Source organism: Amblyomma americanum, chromosome 6 (assembly GCF_052857255.1).
Source record: "Amblyomma americanum isolate KBUSLIRL-KWMA chromosome 6, ASM5285725v1, whole genome shotgun sequence".
NCBI lineage: Eukaryota > Metazoa > Arthropoda > Arachnida > Ixodida > Ixodidae > Amblyomma > Amblyomma americanum.
In genome coordinates this window covers 60,061,220-60,077,750 of record NC_135502.1, presented here as the reverse complement: position 1 = coordinate 60,077,750, position 16,531 = coordinate 60,061,220, and the positions used below count along the sequence as shown (strand labels likewise).

The window sequence follows — 16,531 nt, the reverse complement described above, 5'->3', positions numbered from 1 at the left end:
TGTAAAATTGCCCGATATGGTCAAGGCAGAACCGAAATCTGGAACTGAATGAAAACTTTTTTTTTATTTTACTACCGTAACAGGATTGACTGAGTGAACCGTATAGTTTTCAACCACTTAGTGGGACCCTCGAACCTGAAGAAAGATCTGCGCCGAATCTATACAAGGAAGAGTTCGGATCACGGTGATTCAGATGCACTTGCCGTAATCTTATTGTCTGGACGGCCCGCGAAAGCAGCTAACAGCATACTAGCTGCTGTACGACTCCGTACTTCCGACCGCGGTGTAAGAAATATACGACGACTCCAGTTTTTCACCGGTTCCGGGCAGTACAGGCAACTTCCGATAAACTATTTATCGAAAAATTCAGAATAACATAAGGTTTACCCCGCGGTCTGTGCTTGAGCAGAAATAGCCAGTGGTTTGCACAGATAACGCCCTTTATACGCAGTGAAAAAAAAAAAACGATAAAACGAACACCCACTTGGGATATTGACATGTATTCGGAAGCTTAGTGTCGACCCCGTGTACCACTCTCTCCTTGAGATTATAAGTACGACTTCAATCTGATGGACAGCCTAGAAGAATCCTCCTGCACCCGGCCCCCAGCCCGTGATGAAGCTCATTGTGCACGCCTGACAGGCTAGCCGAGTCAACCGCGGAACACAGCTTTTTCGTGAGATCTATGCTGGAAGTATGCATGCGTATACCCAGGGAAGCAACCGAAGAAGCACTAAACTTTCGCAGGAAGCTCTGAAGCAGAGTAGGGAAAGAATGTGCGCAGTAGCGGGAAACAAGTTCTTGCAAAATTTGCCGGAAGAGAGGCGTACGACTTCCCGGCGACGCCGTAATCGCTGTCTCTGGCATGGTGCGGAGATAAAGTTTACAAAGAGGAACTATGGGCTACCACCTGGCTGGAATAAATGGAGCAGATTTGGTAAGACAGGCCCGTGTATTTGCTCCGGGTATGGACACTTCCGCATGAGAACTTTTGCGACGTATAGTACATAAAAGATATAGACAGCAGTGCCATTAATATTGAATAAAATCGATAACACACACACTAGTTCAGAAAAGATTACTATAAACTGGTAGGTACATGTTATAAATAAAGTAGACGGAATAATGTTTTACTATTGTTTGGTTGGTCATGTCTTCATCAGATACTAGTGCGTGTGTGTGTGTGCGTGCGAGTGTGGGTACTTGAAACGCCTAGATATCTCAATACACTATACAACCAGAATCAGACATTTGACCCATGCAATGCTGCCATGATAATCTGGAAGGATTGTTGCGTCAAAGACGCAATAAAATTATAACCCTCAACGATAAATAAATAAAGCACTAATTAAATAAAACGGTATAAACTCATTACCATTAATTGTAATAAAAAGACTAGATATATATAGTGTGGAAATGTTCAGGAAATTTAGGCACTGAGTAGTCAAGACGAAGGACAAATCCAGAGACTGAGCTGCAACCGTGGCCTTTGGTAACAGCGGAGAAAAAAAAGGCACATGCCAGGAAGGGCACATGTCCACAAGAGGCATTCAGAGCGGGTTTTGTCTCTAGAACTGCGGCAGCAGACCGGACTCGGTGCCGTCGGAATTTGCGCCAGATACTCTAATAATCAGCTGGACGGGGCCTTGTCGCGCGCAGTAACAATGTCAGGCTTTTCGTGAGCCCGTAGAGGATTACTGCTGTTAACAGTAACTGCGTTAACAGTAACGACGTTCAGGGTGTCTGCTCAACTTGAAGAGAACGAAAGGAAGGCGTTCAATTATCGCGCATGCTATGGCGCGTCTCAATGGGCAAAGTGTTCATGCATCATGCTCGGCGCTTCATGCTCATGCTTCATGCTCGGAATTCGTGCTAGACGCTCGTGTGCGTCATCTCCTCTGACGAGTGTCCGACGGAGCCTTCGCAGCTCGGAAAAGTGATGCGCTGTTGCGGAATGTTGGCGGATCGGAGTTTCCGTTGGACGACCAATAAGGCTTCTCGACCTTTTCTTTTTTTTTTCAGTTTCCAAAGTTGAGGGCGGGGGGGTTTCGATCTACACGGCGTATCAGGATCAGGTTTGTTTTTCCATAAAAAAAATGGAAGGAGGCCCGAACAAAAAGTGCAAGTTAGTTCACTTGACAAAGGTACAGGCCCCCGTGTACATGACTCGCAGAAATGGTGACCAGGAAAAAAATGCACATAGGAATACATTTCACTTGCAACTATCACGCAGGTGTGAAACAAAAGTAAGTGTGGTTAACACAATTGCGATGCTCAACGTAATATAACGCAAATCAATATGCGAGTAAATACGGCACCTATGCATGCACGTGAGTAGTAAGTTATGCAAATGAGCCAGACAGATTATTATGCACTTCGTACACATTCCTGCACATTATTAAATATTTTTTTTAACAGGTTTGTTATTTTGTAGGCGTTGCGCTGTTTTGTGCATTTCATATATATTGAGATTCAGTTCAATAAACTTTTCAGTTAAGCGAACTTCTTTTCGAGGTCTCTTGGAGTTCGCTCAAGCGGGAAGTTGCTGCAAAAAAACAACAAAACAATTAAAATGCTTAAAGAAGCTAGAAGGAAAAGATTATATTCGTGCACTCATGTTATCGGAGCCGCGCTGACGCACACACACTGTCATACCACTTGACGATTAGCTTTTCGCTTTCTCTAGCGTTGCTTCCTTTTCCGCAATCACTTGCACACTGGTTCTTGCACTGCGCTCTCCTTAGCCACTTGCGGCGGCAATAATATAATAATAATTGGTTTTGGGGGGAAAGGAAATGGCGCAGTATCTGTCTCATATATCGTTGGACACCTGAACCGCGCCGTAAGGGAAGGGATAAAGGAGGGAGTGAAAGAAGAAAGAAAGAGGGAGGTGCCGTAGTGGAGGGCTCCGGAATAATTTCGACCACCTGGGGATCTTTAACGTGCACTGACATCGCACAGCACACGGGCGCCTTAGCGTTTTTCCTCCATAAAAACGCAGCCGCCGCGGTCGGGTTCGAACCCGGGAACTACGGATCAATCGCACGTGCGTGAATCGTACATACGACGAAAACAGGAACTCTAAGCCCATTTGGTAAATAAGAAAATAATAAAAGACAAGTAGCATGAAAACATTAGCTTATGAATATCTTCAGGAGAGGCAAGAATCGCCGCCCAACACGCGGCGCATAGAAGCACAGACTAACTCGCCCGGTTTACGATGGTGGCCTTATTGAATTCCAGGGTTCAGCAGAAAATTATTGCGTTTTGCAGAAAGAGGGTGCATAACACATGCCTTGGATCTGCAGTATTTGGAAGTGAAAGTGTGATGCTCGATATTTACATCAGTTCACCAAAACTGACCGCTGTGAAGGCTCATTTCGGTTTAGCGAACATTTCTTCAAGGGTAGTCACAGTTTGTCGATCTTCTTTCCCCAGTTCGAAGCCGACCGTTGGGGCCGCGTTTCGATGGAGGCGAAACGCAAAGGCGCCCGTGTGCTGTGCGATGTCAGTGCACGTAAAAGATCCCTGGGTGGTCGAATTTATTCCGGAGCCCTCCACTACGCGGCACCTCTTTCTTCCTTTCTGCTTTCACTCCCACCTTCCTCCCTTTCGTCACGGCGCTATTGAGTGGGCCACTGAGAATTGAGACAGCTACTGCGTAATTTCCTTCCCCAAACAAAACTTTTTTCCACAGGTGGTTCCTTGTGTATTACATAAGATACTGAGCTTGGAAGAGGCTGAAAGACACTGCAGATACACCCTTTTCTCTTCCTCAAGATTTTCGAGAGTACAACTATTCGGAAGCTTACATAAGCGTCCTTTGTCCAGCGGGGCGTTAAATAACGCTTGTTGCTTGTGATTGTCTGTCAGCCTCCGTGTCAACTACCCTTTGTGTGCATTTCTCGCATTTTGCACTTATGGATTCTGTTACCATCGCTCTGTTAAACTTCAAAACATGGGTTAGGTAGTACATTTTCGAGAATCATGTCAACCGAACGTATTGGTGGACCCGATAGCACGTTATTTACGTTACGCAGCTAGGTGCTCAGTGTTTACGCACTTATCTCTTGGGTTGCTTGTTGTAAGGACTTTTATTCTCATATTCCAGGTCATGCGCAACTTAAAAGCAGTAGTGAGTTCTGCTCTTCGACTTGATCGTGCAAGGTTATTGATCGGTGAGAAAATTCGTATACTGAAGAATGAATCTCACTGATCAATGAGGTTGCAATATCCGTAGTAAGTGAATTGTGACCAGGTTACAGTAAGCACTATAGGAAACTTACTTTAAGTAATTTGATGCGTTGGAAGTTTAACACTGGTTCTCCCCCCCCCCCCCCCCCCCCCCCCCCCCCTCCTAGCTTAGCCTTTTGTCCGGCTTTTCTCTTCACACTTTTTGGCAAGGTGTGGCGGCGGGATTTCCTTTTTTTCGATGCCCTGTCGGTGTGGTTTGAATAGAAAGTTTGAAGTGAAATTAAAATTGTCGCCCCTAGCGTTATTCGTATTACTTTTCGTTCGCCTTCACTGCTTCTTTTCAGTTTTGTGGCGTGCGAAAAGTTTTGTGCACTCAGAGACATAATACTTTGGATCCAATTCGCGAATATAAAGGAAATAGGTTCAAACTGGACGCCCAACCAATCATAAAGTCAGCGCCCAGTCTGGCTGGAACCTCATTTCGGGAGAGGCTGCAGAGACCAGAGATCCCCCCAATACCAATTATTATTCACATAACCAATTATTCTTTTCTTCGCGTACCTGGAATCTTCCCAGCTCGTGCTCTGCGGGAAGTCTGCAGCGGCATCCGCTGTTTTCCCCGCTGGTTCGTATGTCCCGGCTCTCCTTGCGAATGCGGCGCAGTGGAGGCAGTTCCACCGGCCAGCGACGCAGTGCTTATCTCTCTTTGCCGGGCTTGCCCGTGCGAATACTGCTTTAGGCACTAATGATTGCGTCAGTTCGTACCTAGCTCCAAAGGACTTATCCTTGCAGCACTTTATTTCTTCCTAGATCAGGGCGTACCCTCCTGTATGTCTTTCAGAGCCACCAGGGCGGCCGCTGAGCGCATCGGCACCCGAGCACATCTCTCGCAGATAGGCAGTGCCGAACACTGTTATAAATGTTGCCAGAAATAAGGGCAGTCCGCACAGCGTAAGCCAATTCCGGTGGTATAGGCCCGTCCAGAGGACCCGTTCCTTTATTCCCCGCCCACTCTGCAGTCCCCGTCTGTGCCGTGCCAGCGCCACGTCGGTTGTCACACGTCGTCGCTGTAGTAAGGAAAGAAGCCCCCTGGCACGGCGGCCGGGGCTTCGCTGGTCGTGGTCGATGTCGTCGTCGTGGTGGTGGTCGTGACCGAGCAGTTGAGCTGCGCCTCGGTCAGCTCGTTGAGGCGGCGGCCCTTCAGGGACTCGGGCGTAGCACACTGCGGGAAGCGCCAGTTGTCCGAGTAGCCCAGCAGGAACTTGATGCGGCAGTCGCAGTGAAGCGGGTTCCCTGCAGCACGGGGAATGGAACATTACCGGAAGTTTGGGACAGCGCCCAGCCACCGCTAAGCCTATGAGCCTATCACGTACTGTTCCACAGCCGTTCGGTCATTCTATTTCTTTTTGACGTCACGGATGATGTCAACGCGCTATTTTTGAATGCTCAAAGCCATGCGCCACGTGGTGGCAGGCAGGGGAACTTGAATCACGTGTCCCGAATGCCTGGTAATTAGTATGAATGTTTACCTAGCTTTCATTGGAGCTCATCAGAGCTCCTCCGTCCTTAGGGAACACGCGGAGGAACTCTACGCAGCACGCACAGGAGAACACAAGGACAATATTCTCAGAAGAAAACAGCCCAAGGATGTAGACGAGAGAAAAGGTCCACAAATGCAAGCACAACGTCTGTGTCTGTGTGCTGCCTGCCCCTCGTCTACGCTCTTGCTGTGTTTATCTTCCTTGAGCTGAATCCACAGCCGTCTAGCCCGACGCCTTTCCATCGTAAAGAATATCAATATCGACGAGGGAATATTTAGGGAAACCACGTTCAAGGGACTGTGAAGTCGATTCCGGAGCCTTTCATTTCTCTTGTTCGAGTCGATTAGTTGGGAATTACCCCTTCGTTTGCTCGAAGGGGAAGGTTGTTTTCTATCCGAAGAGTTTGCATTTGAAATACAGAGTTCGTATTTCGCTCCACTGTGGTTGAATTTGGGGCGTCAAGCCTAACGTCGACATCCTGCGCGCCAGGATCGGGCCGGCTAACTGTGAGGCACAACTGAGGGATGTTTTTTAATTTTCGCAGTTTTCGTGGTTTCAGGTGCATAGTACTGCGTTATTTTCGACATTCCGCGGCAAACCACAGAATATATTCCTTCATCAGGCTCTGAGTCTGAATGCTGTTATTCCTTGCAAACTATTTTCGAGACGCAGCAAAACAGCTTGCTCATTACTAGTTCGTCATCACCAATAGGGCTGAAATGTGCACGATGAGTCGCCGCAAGTGCTTCATGTTCACGATGTTTTTTTCGATTTCAATTTGAATTTATTCCGTTTTTTTTCGCAAAAGAACAAAAAATGGAGGGTAAACAACAAAAATCTGCTTATTAGCATCTTGACAAAGGTTGCTGACCATTTTTCCCATTAAAAAAGTTATTCTGGTAATTCTGCTTTTTTCTTGGATTTATACAAAACTTACGTCGTAATTTTTTAATCATTCGCTCCTGAAAGCTACTGGAGCATACACAGTTTAGCTATGCATCTATACATAACACTGGCCAAGATGTTCTTTGTGTTCCTAAATGACTGAAAACCTATCTGGGCCTTTTCCGGGTTGCCTAGGATTTATTTCGGTTCTCTTGCATAACATTCTTTGGAATCGAACACTTCCTTGGGGTGCCTTTGTGTTTATGGTTTACAAAGTAGAAAAGCGCACTGCCAAGACAAGCAGCAAAGCGCGAGAGAGACAAGGAACAAGCGCTGACGCTAATTTCTTAGTCGGGTCCGCATCTAGAGCAAGATAAAAGTTAGCGCATGCCCCTAATCCGCCGTCCGCTTTAGTGTTTGCCTTGCCAGTGTGATTTATCACATTTTAAACATCAAAACATCAAGCAAGGTCTCCCGAGTGGTCTTTGGATTTAGTTGGCCTTCTTCGGATTTCAATCGTGTAACTCGTACAGATAGATAATAATAATAATTGGTTTTTGGGGAAAGGAAATGGCAGAGTATCTGTCTCATATATCTTTGGACACCTGAACCGCGCCGTAAGGGAAGGGATAAAGGAGGGAGTGAAAGAAGAAAGGAAGAATAGGTGCCGTAGTGGAGGGCTCCGGAATAATTTCGACCACCTGGGGAGATCGAAACTGCTTTCCAGGAGACCATGGCGTAGTACAGGCGTATACAGGACGGGAAGAAAGGAGGGGTGAGGTTGGGGGGGGGGGGGGAGGGGAGGCTTATCTGTGCAGCAGAGAATTCGGAGGTAATCCTCTTGCGAAAGCCCAAAAGCCGAACCTCGAATTGCTCCCCGCTCATGCGCGTCCCGCCGGGAGGGGGGGGGGGGGGGGGGAACCAACTCCCACTTCTTCGGATTTTCTACTTGTACATTCAGGACGACGAAGGAGCGAGCCACACTTTCTGGGCGCTCTCCTTCCGAATGCGGACCATCATCGACGTGCTCCGTCGAATCACCGCCCGGAAATGGAGGCTCCGAGAAAGGGACCATATCTACGCAGTGCGAACCTCAGTCCGTAGCTGGCTTTCCTACCATCTTTCCTCTCAGAACGTCACGCAAACCTAACGAAACACCATAGGCGTTTTAGTGCGCACGGCATACATGAAAGCGTCAGGAATTCCTTTATATGCGTCTACTTACGGACTTGGTGCATAGCTTGAATAGATGGAGCGCACAAAAGACAGCACACAGACAAAGAATAACACGAGACAGGCGCTTTTTTTTTTTGAAGAGACATATAGAAAAGGGCCCACTGTAGAAGAAAAGTATTGCAGTAGAACACGTTCTGGGGCAAGTTGGTGAGTAGCTTGAGTAGATGAAGCGCACTAAAGACAGCACACAGACAAAGAATAACACGAGACAGGCGCTACTACGAGACAGCACACATACAAAGAATTACACGAGAAGCGGCTGTATCGTGTTATTCTTCCTGTATTCTGCTATCCTTTGTCTGTGTGCTGTCTTTTGCGCGTTTCATCTACTCAATACTTAAGGACTCCTTCGGTTAGGAGCACACAGCACCCTGAATGAGCTCTTGGACGCATACCGCAAGAGTCAGTCTGCCAAGCTTCTAGACACCCCAAAAAGTCTATTTGTACTGCACTCCCTCTGCTATTTCTATTCCGGAGACACTACATTGCCCCATCTAACCTCTATGGTGCCCACATTATGGGAAAGATAAAGATAATCCGAGTTCCTAAAAATATAAATCACCAACGACGTGGGGGCCGACGACGGGCGAGTGCGCAGACCTTCGCTCGGGTATTTTCGGACGGTGCGGTCACGACAGATTCTCTACACATGCGAGACTGCTTACCCTTCTCGACAGGCGGGAGTTAGAGCGGTGGTTGGTCATAAAGACGACTCTGTGCACCTCGCACAATCGCTACGAAATACGCAGTTTCTTGAGCCTAAAAATTACAGCCATTAAATTTGCCGTGGCACACGTCATTCGTACCTTTTCGGTGCACCGTCAACGGAGGTTATCATAGCAACGGACTCCCAGGATCCCTGTCTGGTTTTCTCGCACGGTGAGCTTCACTCAGCAGCCTCTCGTATGCTGGAGACGACCACAAAACACTGCATGCACGTCCTCCTTTCCTACCTTACACTTAGCCTCAATTTTTGGCCATGCGCCTCTCTCGTCGGAAATGAACGTGTTCAGCCTTTACCCGAGAGCTCACGCACCAGCTTCCACTGGAAGAGACACCCGGCCCACAAGAGGCACCAGCGCGGACTTCCAGCCCAGTCCTCTACATCTTAACGCTGAAATCCTAGACTGCCATCGACAGGATCATACAGTTTACTTGCCTCCTCACCCTAGCCTCTCCCGTGCGACGCCACTGCCTCGTCACCGTTCCAAACCGACTCATACCCTCATCTCCGTCTCTGCACAACTCCTTCTGCCACTCTCTTCCTCGGATACTGCTCCACATGCATGCGAGAGCCCTCTCTTTGCCACCTTATATGAGAGCATGTGCCGGGACCTCAGGGCAATCCCCCGTCGCTATCCCTCACTCGCTACCTGGGAAGCGCGGTTGGTCAGCTCCAACCTACAGGGGCAGCGGTAGCTGCTCCATCGAGACAATACGGGTGCTGAAGGCACCGGATTCCGGAACTAAGGTCCCTACCAGGAGAGCGGCGGAAACCACTCTCACTAAGTTATTTCACTTACTCGGTTTATGACGTCCCTTTGGATTTGGTGAACGTATATACCTTCGGACTTCGAATACATTTCACTTAATGGTTGTGGTTGTGTGCCGATGTGCTACGCACAGCACGCTCGCTATAGTCAGATACAACTCAAGAACGAAGCGGCTTTTCCCCGTCAAAGGACCCCCTTCCAGCCCATGGCCTCGGTCGATTCTCATGAGCCTGCTAGCGTGACAATGCAGGGCGGGGACTATCCCCGACAATGGAAGCAGGGGTCTGTCCCCTTTCATTTGCCACTCCCCGCATTATCACGCTGACAGCCTCGTGAGAATCGGCCAACGCCATTGGCTGGAAGTGGCTGCTTTGACGGGAAAAGCCGCTTCGCGCTTGAGTTGCATCCCTCTGTAGAAAGCGTATCATGCGTTAACAGAGAGCGCACTCGCATACCGTACAGCCCGACGTAGGTGCGCTCCTTCCTCAGCGGCTCGAGGCTAAGTTCGTCGAATGTGGTGATGAGGTTCTCTTCGACGCTCAGGTGCCGCATGGCCGGGAGGTCGTCGCTGAAGTCCCTCGGAAGTGACGTCAAGCCGCAGCCCCTGCAATGGATCGAACGTCGAAACACCACCGCTGTCACTTTACGCTACAGTGCTTGTGCGCGTAACATACTTCATCGCCTGTGGGTGCCAGCTAAGAGCAGAAGCTTTTGATTTCTCATTAGACCAAGGAAATGAGAGAACCATTTGCCTTTGGACACTCCGAGACTAAGTTGCAGGTTCCAGCAGTTTGTCATATGCACTCACGTGCACGCGAAATTAGGCATTTCACGAGCAGCACAAGACTGCAGGGCACACCTGAAGACGGATGTCGTTCCTTTTTTTCGGACTTCATCAACATCAGAAGGTGCCGAAATTAAATCACATGACAGGCTGGTGCTATCCACCGCCAGATTTGATACGTGGTCTTCTTCCTGAGTATGGGAAGCTTCAAAAGTTGTGGGCCTTGGCGGGTCGCATTACATGCGTCAACTACATCACCGGACTTCCCTTTGGAAATTGCGCGGAGTATAACATCAGCATTCAGGACATGCTTCTTGCACGCATTTCTGGTCTTGCTCGCTTGTGGCGTTAGTTCGTCTACTCCTGAAACTCCTGACACTTTGTTTCAGGGAAGCGGTACAAACAGAGTGAACGCTTCCGCGTTCATACACTCGGGACTTCTATTCATTATGGTGCTTCCCTGAATAGCGATTATGTCCAGTCTGAATCAGAGGTTGGTGAAAGCACTACACCTGTTTAGGCAGCTATTGTTCACCAAAAGAAAGAAAAGAAAACCCCACGCGAAGCCTCCATACTGTGCGTTCCTCTTTTGAATTCGCAGCAAATGCCAGGAAGCGATCTACACTAGGTTACTGCCGTGGGAAAAAGGATGACATTTCGTGCGCCACTGGTCACCTTTGTTTTCCACCAGGCCTTTGTGAATAGTGCGGAATGAATGTGCCCTTTCTGACCCTATTGTTGATGTCTCCCTCGTTTCACCTTAGTTTTCATTTTGAAGCGCAGTTCTTTCCAAGTTTAAATTTTCGGACGAAGTCAAAGTGTTTTCTTCGCATAAATATTTTCACTCTCTTTCGCACTAAAAGCCTCACGAAAAGAGAAAAAAAGCCATGCAGCACAGAATGCCCAACGACTAACAGTACTGTTCTGAGCCAACTTCCTCCAGCCGGCTTCTCTCTCTCTCTCTCTCTCTCTCTCAATCACGCATGCACAAAGAGAAAACGAAGGAAAGCTCGCTGCTTTGTTACACAACCGTGGGAACGCTGGTCGGGCTGCGCAGCTACAAACTCGGGACAAAGCCAGTTCCTACGCGGGCAAGCAAGAACGCGGTGACCTCGACCGTAGCTTCCGGCGCCCCGTGTAACGGTCGAGAGATAAACTCGGTGTGATTTTGAAGCCGGAATAGTGTTATGAATAGAAAGCACTCAGCATGCATCTTTCCAAAAGCCATTGTGGCGCCGTTGAAAAATGCATATCGAACAGGCTTCGTGAAATGTAAAAAAAAAACGAGTATGTGAACAAGGAAAGGAAGGGGGGGGGGCGTCTTAGTGTAGCGATGAACAAAACTCGTACCGTTGAGTGGAGCACTCGGCATGCTTGCTGGGCGAACCGCCGCAAAAAATCTGCTGTGTTGTGACTGTAGCAACTCGTCCCAATGTTTGGGATTTAGCACAGTGCCGGAGTGAAAGATATGTGCCACCTGATCGGTCGAGTGCGTGTCACGTAGCGTAACCTATCTGACAATGAAAGTGAAGCGTACATTTTGGGCATACGATGAACTCCTGGCTCTTCTAATCGCTTTCGTAGTGGCCAAGCCCGATAAAACTGACGTGGTGTACGCTAAGTTTATATGTAGGCGGTAACAGGTCGCCAGGCAACTGCGATCTGTCTGGGCATGAAGTTCAATGCATGATTTCTCTACGTAATCGTGTGACTGCGGTCGGCTTGTTAGGAGTTGAAGCGTGCTTTCACACTTGTCATTATTTAGTTGGGTAAATCGAGCTCCCTATGCAAAGTCATGAGACATAAATGGACCACAAAGTCGTGGCAGAGGCGTTGGTTTTTGCTTACTGTTACCATCAAAGCACGGACAAGCGACGTATTGTTATTCATAATTTTTGTAGCGATAGGTGTCTTAGCCTAGTCCGCATGTCTCATGCCAGAGCTGAGCGGTAGACAATCGTGCACCCTGTGGTTAAAGCCGTTATTATGGGCAACATAATTCGAGCCGGAAGACCTAATCCAGACTGATACAGAGCATTCTTCCTCTCAGCCACGAATGCGCCCAGTCATTGATAGGCGACTGCGGCTATTTGTGTGTGTTCAGTGGCAGTTCAGAAGCAGTGGCAACGGAGTTAGGTGTCAATGGCAAGCATGCATGACGTCATCATTGCTTTAGTCGTTTCGCGAACCAGATAGCACTGGTCGCTCGTAGTATACCCTGAGATTGATCGGCCGCAATTTTTTTCATATATTGTTCCCATCAGCCTGAAGTGGATTACGCTTTCCTAGCACAAATTTGCTCTGCGCACAGCTCCATGCATAACAAGGTTAACACTCAATTAACTCGCAGTCAGCGAGTGCTACCATTATCAACGAAGTATGAGCGAAACGTGTTTTTTTTTTCTCTTAGCTTACTAGTAGAATCATGCACCCTTTAATTTCGTCCTAAGTTAAATGCAGAAATATGAAGTTATTTTTTATTGCCTTTAATTACTCGTGCATGAAATTTATTCTACATGTTAGCTGTGTCACTTCACCGGCATGTCCTTTTATCACGAAACTTAATCGTTAAAATTTTATTTAGAAACAATGAGCAGATATCAGGTGATCTTACTTCGTTGTAACCAGCCCAAATAGAGTTGGGCTGCAAACCGATCTAAACGCAGACTGTATAATGCAACTCCTGAAGTGAAAACCATAGCCTATAAGACGCTAATAAGGCCAATTATTGAATATTCTAAAATAATATGGGACCCACACACACCCACACAACTAACAGAAATAAATTGGACAGGGTTCAACGACTGGCTTCAAGATTCATATTTAATAAATACCAACGCGGGCACTCTCCTACTGAACTATACAGGCGTGCAAACCTTCCCCCCTTAGAGCTAAGGACGAAATTTGACCGATTAAAATTTTTATTTCTAATTATTCATAACCAGGTTAAAATTAACTTACCTGAATTTTGTGTAATTTCACTGGACCAACGCTCCCGACACAGGCACAGTTTATACATACAGCCAGCGGTTACACGCAATGATACTTTCAAATACAGCTTTTTTTCCGAGAGCGATTAGAGAATGGAATGAACTGCCAGATTCAGTTGCCATATCTTCAACTGTCAGTGCTTCTACAGCTGGGTTAGAGGCTGTAATCTTTCCTGATATGATTGCGTCTATGTAGATTCTGTTTCTGATGCGTATAATACGAGCGTTTTTTTTTCCTCACTTATTCACTTCGTGCCACTTCTTACATATACTACCTCTGCTTTGCATTTTCGTTGTCTTTTTGTTGTCGACTTGGAGCGGGACTTGCCTTTTTTTTGTTGTATATTTTTCTCCACTCCTGTAAAAGCCCTTCTTGGGCTGACAGTATCAATAAATAAACAAACAAACAAACAAACAAACAGACGAATTAAGCACTGAATATTTACCGAATCACACAAACTTTATCACCTAAACCTGAATGAGAATTAGAAACAAAATTTGGATGTCTAACCTAATCGTGTGCTTTGCTCAGGCGGATCGCCTGGAGAGGATGGACGAATGCGTTTCGGAAGCCTTGTAATCGAAGAAGTATACCCATGACCTTCCTGTTCCGCAAGGAGTCTCTCGCAAGAGCACGCTTCAGAAAAGACGCGGATGTCTGCTATCTATTCTAAGTTCGCCGTGGCTCAATATTTAGCCGAGACCCTTACACTTCAAGCCTATACATCGGCGCAACCAGCCCTCTTGACTTCTATTCATGAGCCCACGGCAACTGCAAATCAACGAAGATCAATTTTTCTTACATAATCTTGCTGCCGTGAGTTCCACGGTTACTGCCACTACCAGTGGCTACCACGAGACTTGAGTGCTTTTCTGCAGCACTTTATAGCATGCCGCAAGGCCAATAGGAATGCAATGGCAGAGTGCGTGGCGGGCTTACTGCAAGTGCAAGCGCCACAGCTTGGGCGCTGGCCGGGGCAGCATGGAGCGGTGGAAGTACTTGAGGTCGCTCTCCTGGATCCACACTTCCTCCAGGTTGCTCATGCCCGACAGCCAGTTCTCGTCAATGCGCACGATGCTCGAACGGAAGATGAGCACGCGCCGGATGCTCTGCGGCAGGTTGTTGTAGTCGCGCGTCAGGTCGAGGCCGGCCATCATGTAGAAGGCCACCTCCTTGAGCCTGTTGAGGTTCTTGAGCAGCTGCCACGACTCGGGCAGCGTGCTGTTGTGCATGAAGCCGATCCGGGACACGGTCTCCTCGAGTCCGTCGAACGGATTGGCGCCCGGCTTCGAGAACGTCTTGGCCTTGCAGTTGTCCAGGTCCAGGGAGAGCGCGGGCACCGAGACGAACGCGGATCCAGGAATGTGGTCCACGAGGCATTCCTTGAGGACGAACCGCAACCGAGGGTAGGTGAGGTCCCTGGGAATGTGCTCTTCAAAGTCCGACACACTCGTGAAGCCCTGGCAGGTGTACTCCCGCTCGTCGTAGTAGTGGTTGCTCGTGTCCAGGCACGAAGGCGACGCGACCGCCGCCGCGACCAGCGCCAGCAGCACCACGCCCGTACTCATCTCTGTCCTCGGTTCCTGTTCTGCCCTTCGTTGCCTGCCCGACTGCCTATCCGTCGGTGTAGTGCCGTCCGCGCGGGCGCAGCTTTTGGCAAAAACTGAGGCCCTCGAGAGAGGCGCGGGCTTTCTTATAAGATTGCGATGAGCGTGAGATAAGGTTCGCGTCTTCCTGGGTGCTTGACCGCACGGATTTGGATAACGTTCGTGTTACGTTGGCCCCGCGGTGAGGGACGCGTGATGCTCCGCGCTTGACAGGCTCCTGCATCGTGTCTCGAGCGTCTTGAAAGCAAGAGAAAAGCGACCGCCGGGGAGGCCGAAGGCGGTCATTAGCATGTCCAAGTAGCGTAAGCTGAACTGCTAGTTTGTATATTGGCCTCGTGGGACGAAGATGCTGTTCTGCCAGCGTTTAAGCTTCGCTATGCCGTTTTCACGCACCACAAAGACCATATCCACAAAACTAATAGGTTTGATGGTTTTCACTCTCGCATAAATTGATTTATAGGACATAGACGCTTTAGCAAAGAAAATATATGTGGAGATGTTATCATATTGATGTACATAAAAGTTAGTTTAGAACAGCAGCAGCACAATTGTATGAACGAGATTAAACGTTGGTGTGTGGGGATAAACGTCCCGAAGGTGCAGCCGGGCTGTGAAAGTCGTAGCAGTAAATGGTCCGGATTAAAGAGATGAGTTGTCCGAGTTCGATGCAAATATCCAGAGACATTGATACGCCCTTTCAGGCTTTGAAGGTGTGAATCGATGGGTTGCTGTAGCGTTAAGTTTCATCGGCGTGTACGGGTGCCCTAAGAGAAAAACGAAGCATGGGTCTGTGGAAAAATTTCTCTGCTTCGCCCGGGCCTCTGATAAGGCGAACATCAGAAGTGAAGCGCTGTTCAGCCGGAGTCGCCACGTGCGCCCTCGCTGTATGCATAAGCAGCCGACGCTAGAGGGCGTCGCGATGCAAGTTTTTTCTCCGCTCGCATGCTCCTTTTTACTTTGCGTGCTCCATCTTACTGTGCAATGGTACCACGCATACGAGGGCCTAAGAGCTGTGTTCAGTGCAGGTTCGGGTCTTGTTCACAGAATTGTGGTCTTGTTCACAGAAGGCAAGATAACCGCTGGTCCTTAAGGGTAACGGAGTGGATTCCAAGATAAAGTACGCGTAGCAGGGGGCAGCAGAAAGTTAGGTGGGCGGATGAGGTTAGGAGTTTGCAGGCATAGGGTTGGCGCAGCTGGTAAAGGGCAGGGTTGATTGGAGAGACATGAGAGAGGCCTGTGCTCTGCAGTGGGTGTAGTCAGGCTGATGGTGAGGATGATGCCATGCGGCTGTCATCCGAAAGATTTCTGCGAAAGCCTCATGACAAAGGTAGAGATTCTCTCGCGGGTAACAGGTTAATTCGTGGGCGTTGTAGCAGCATTACAAAAATAGTTTTCCCTTGGCTCACCTGTTCATGTTTTGAGTAAATATTGCAGTTTAACCTGAATGAGTCATCTTTAAGTATTGAAAATGTTTCATTATGCGAAGGCGTACTGCCTTAGGCTCGTTAGTGCAACTGTGGTGCGGAAATTACGCACGGGCATTGTGCACATGAGCAATTAGATCCTAGCAAGAAATCCGTTGTAAGTAAAGACGTCTATACTGACTCTTACCATTCTGTTTGCATGATGACGCGAATATTAAGTCAGCGGAGAACCCTTTTTTTCCTTTTTCACTTTGCTCGGAGGATGGAAGAGAATGGGAAGAGGGAGGAGAGGACCAATGACATCACGGGCAGGGTTCATGGGCGAGGCTGACAATCGGCAATCTGCGTTCATCTCTCCTGAAACTGACACCCGAGT

At 48.3% G+C, this 16,531-nt stretch overlaps 1 protein-coding gene across 1 annotated transcript; it reads right to left on the bottom strand.

Annotated features, from left to right (window-relative positions):
- Positions 1-5,171: 5,171 nt before the first annotated feature.
- Positions 5,172-14,798, bottom strand: LOC144094740 (uncharacterized). The gene is made up of 3 exons (XM_077628648.1): positions 14,064-14,798; positions 9,805-9,953; positions 5,172-5,487 (listed from the first exon to the last, which is right to left on the bottom strand). Exons 1-3 carry the CDS (start codon positions 14,690-14,692, stop codon positions 5,249-5,251), a joined length of 1,017 nt encoding a protein of 338 aa, XP_077484774.1. The 5' UTR covers positions 14,693-14,798; the 3' UTR covers positions 5,172-5,248.
- Positions 14,799-16,531: the final 1,733 nt, after the last annotated feature.

Excerpts from the sequence above, each read along its gene's own strand:
- LOC144094740 (XM_077628648.1), bottom strand. The coding sequence starts at position 14,692 with ATGAGTACGGGCGTGGTGCTGCTGGCGCTGGTCGCGGCGGCGGTCGCG. Across the intron at positions 9,954-14,063 it reads CTGTGGCGCTTGCACTTGCA|GGGCTGCGGCTTGACGTCAC; the intron begins GTAAGCCCGCCA and ends GATCCATTGCAG. Across the intron at positions 5,488-9,804 it reads CACCTACGTCGGGCTGTACG|GGAACCCGCTTCACTGCGAC; the intron begins GTATGCGAGTGC and ends CCCGTGCTGCAG.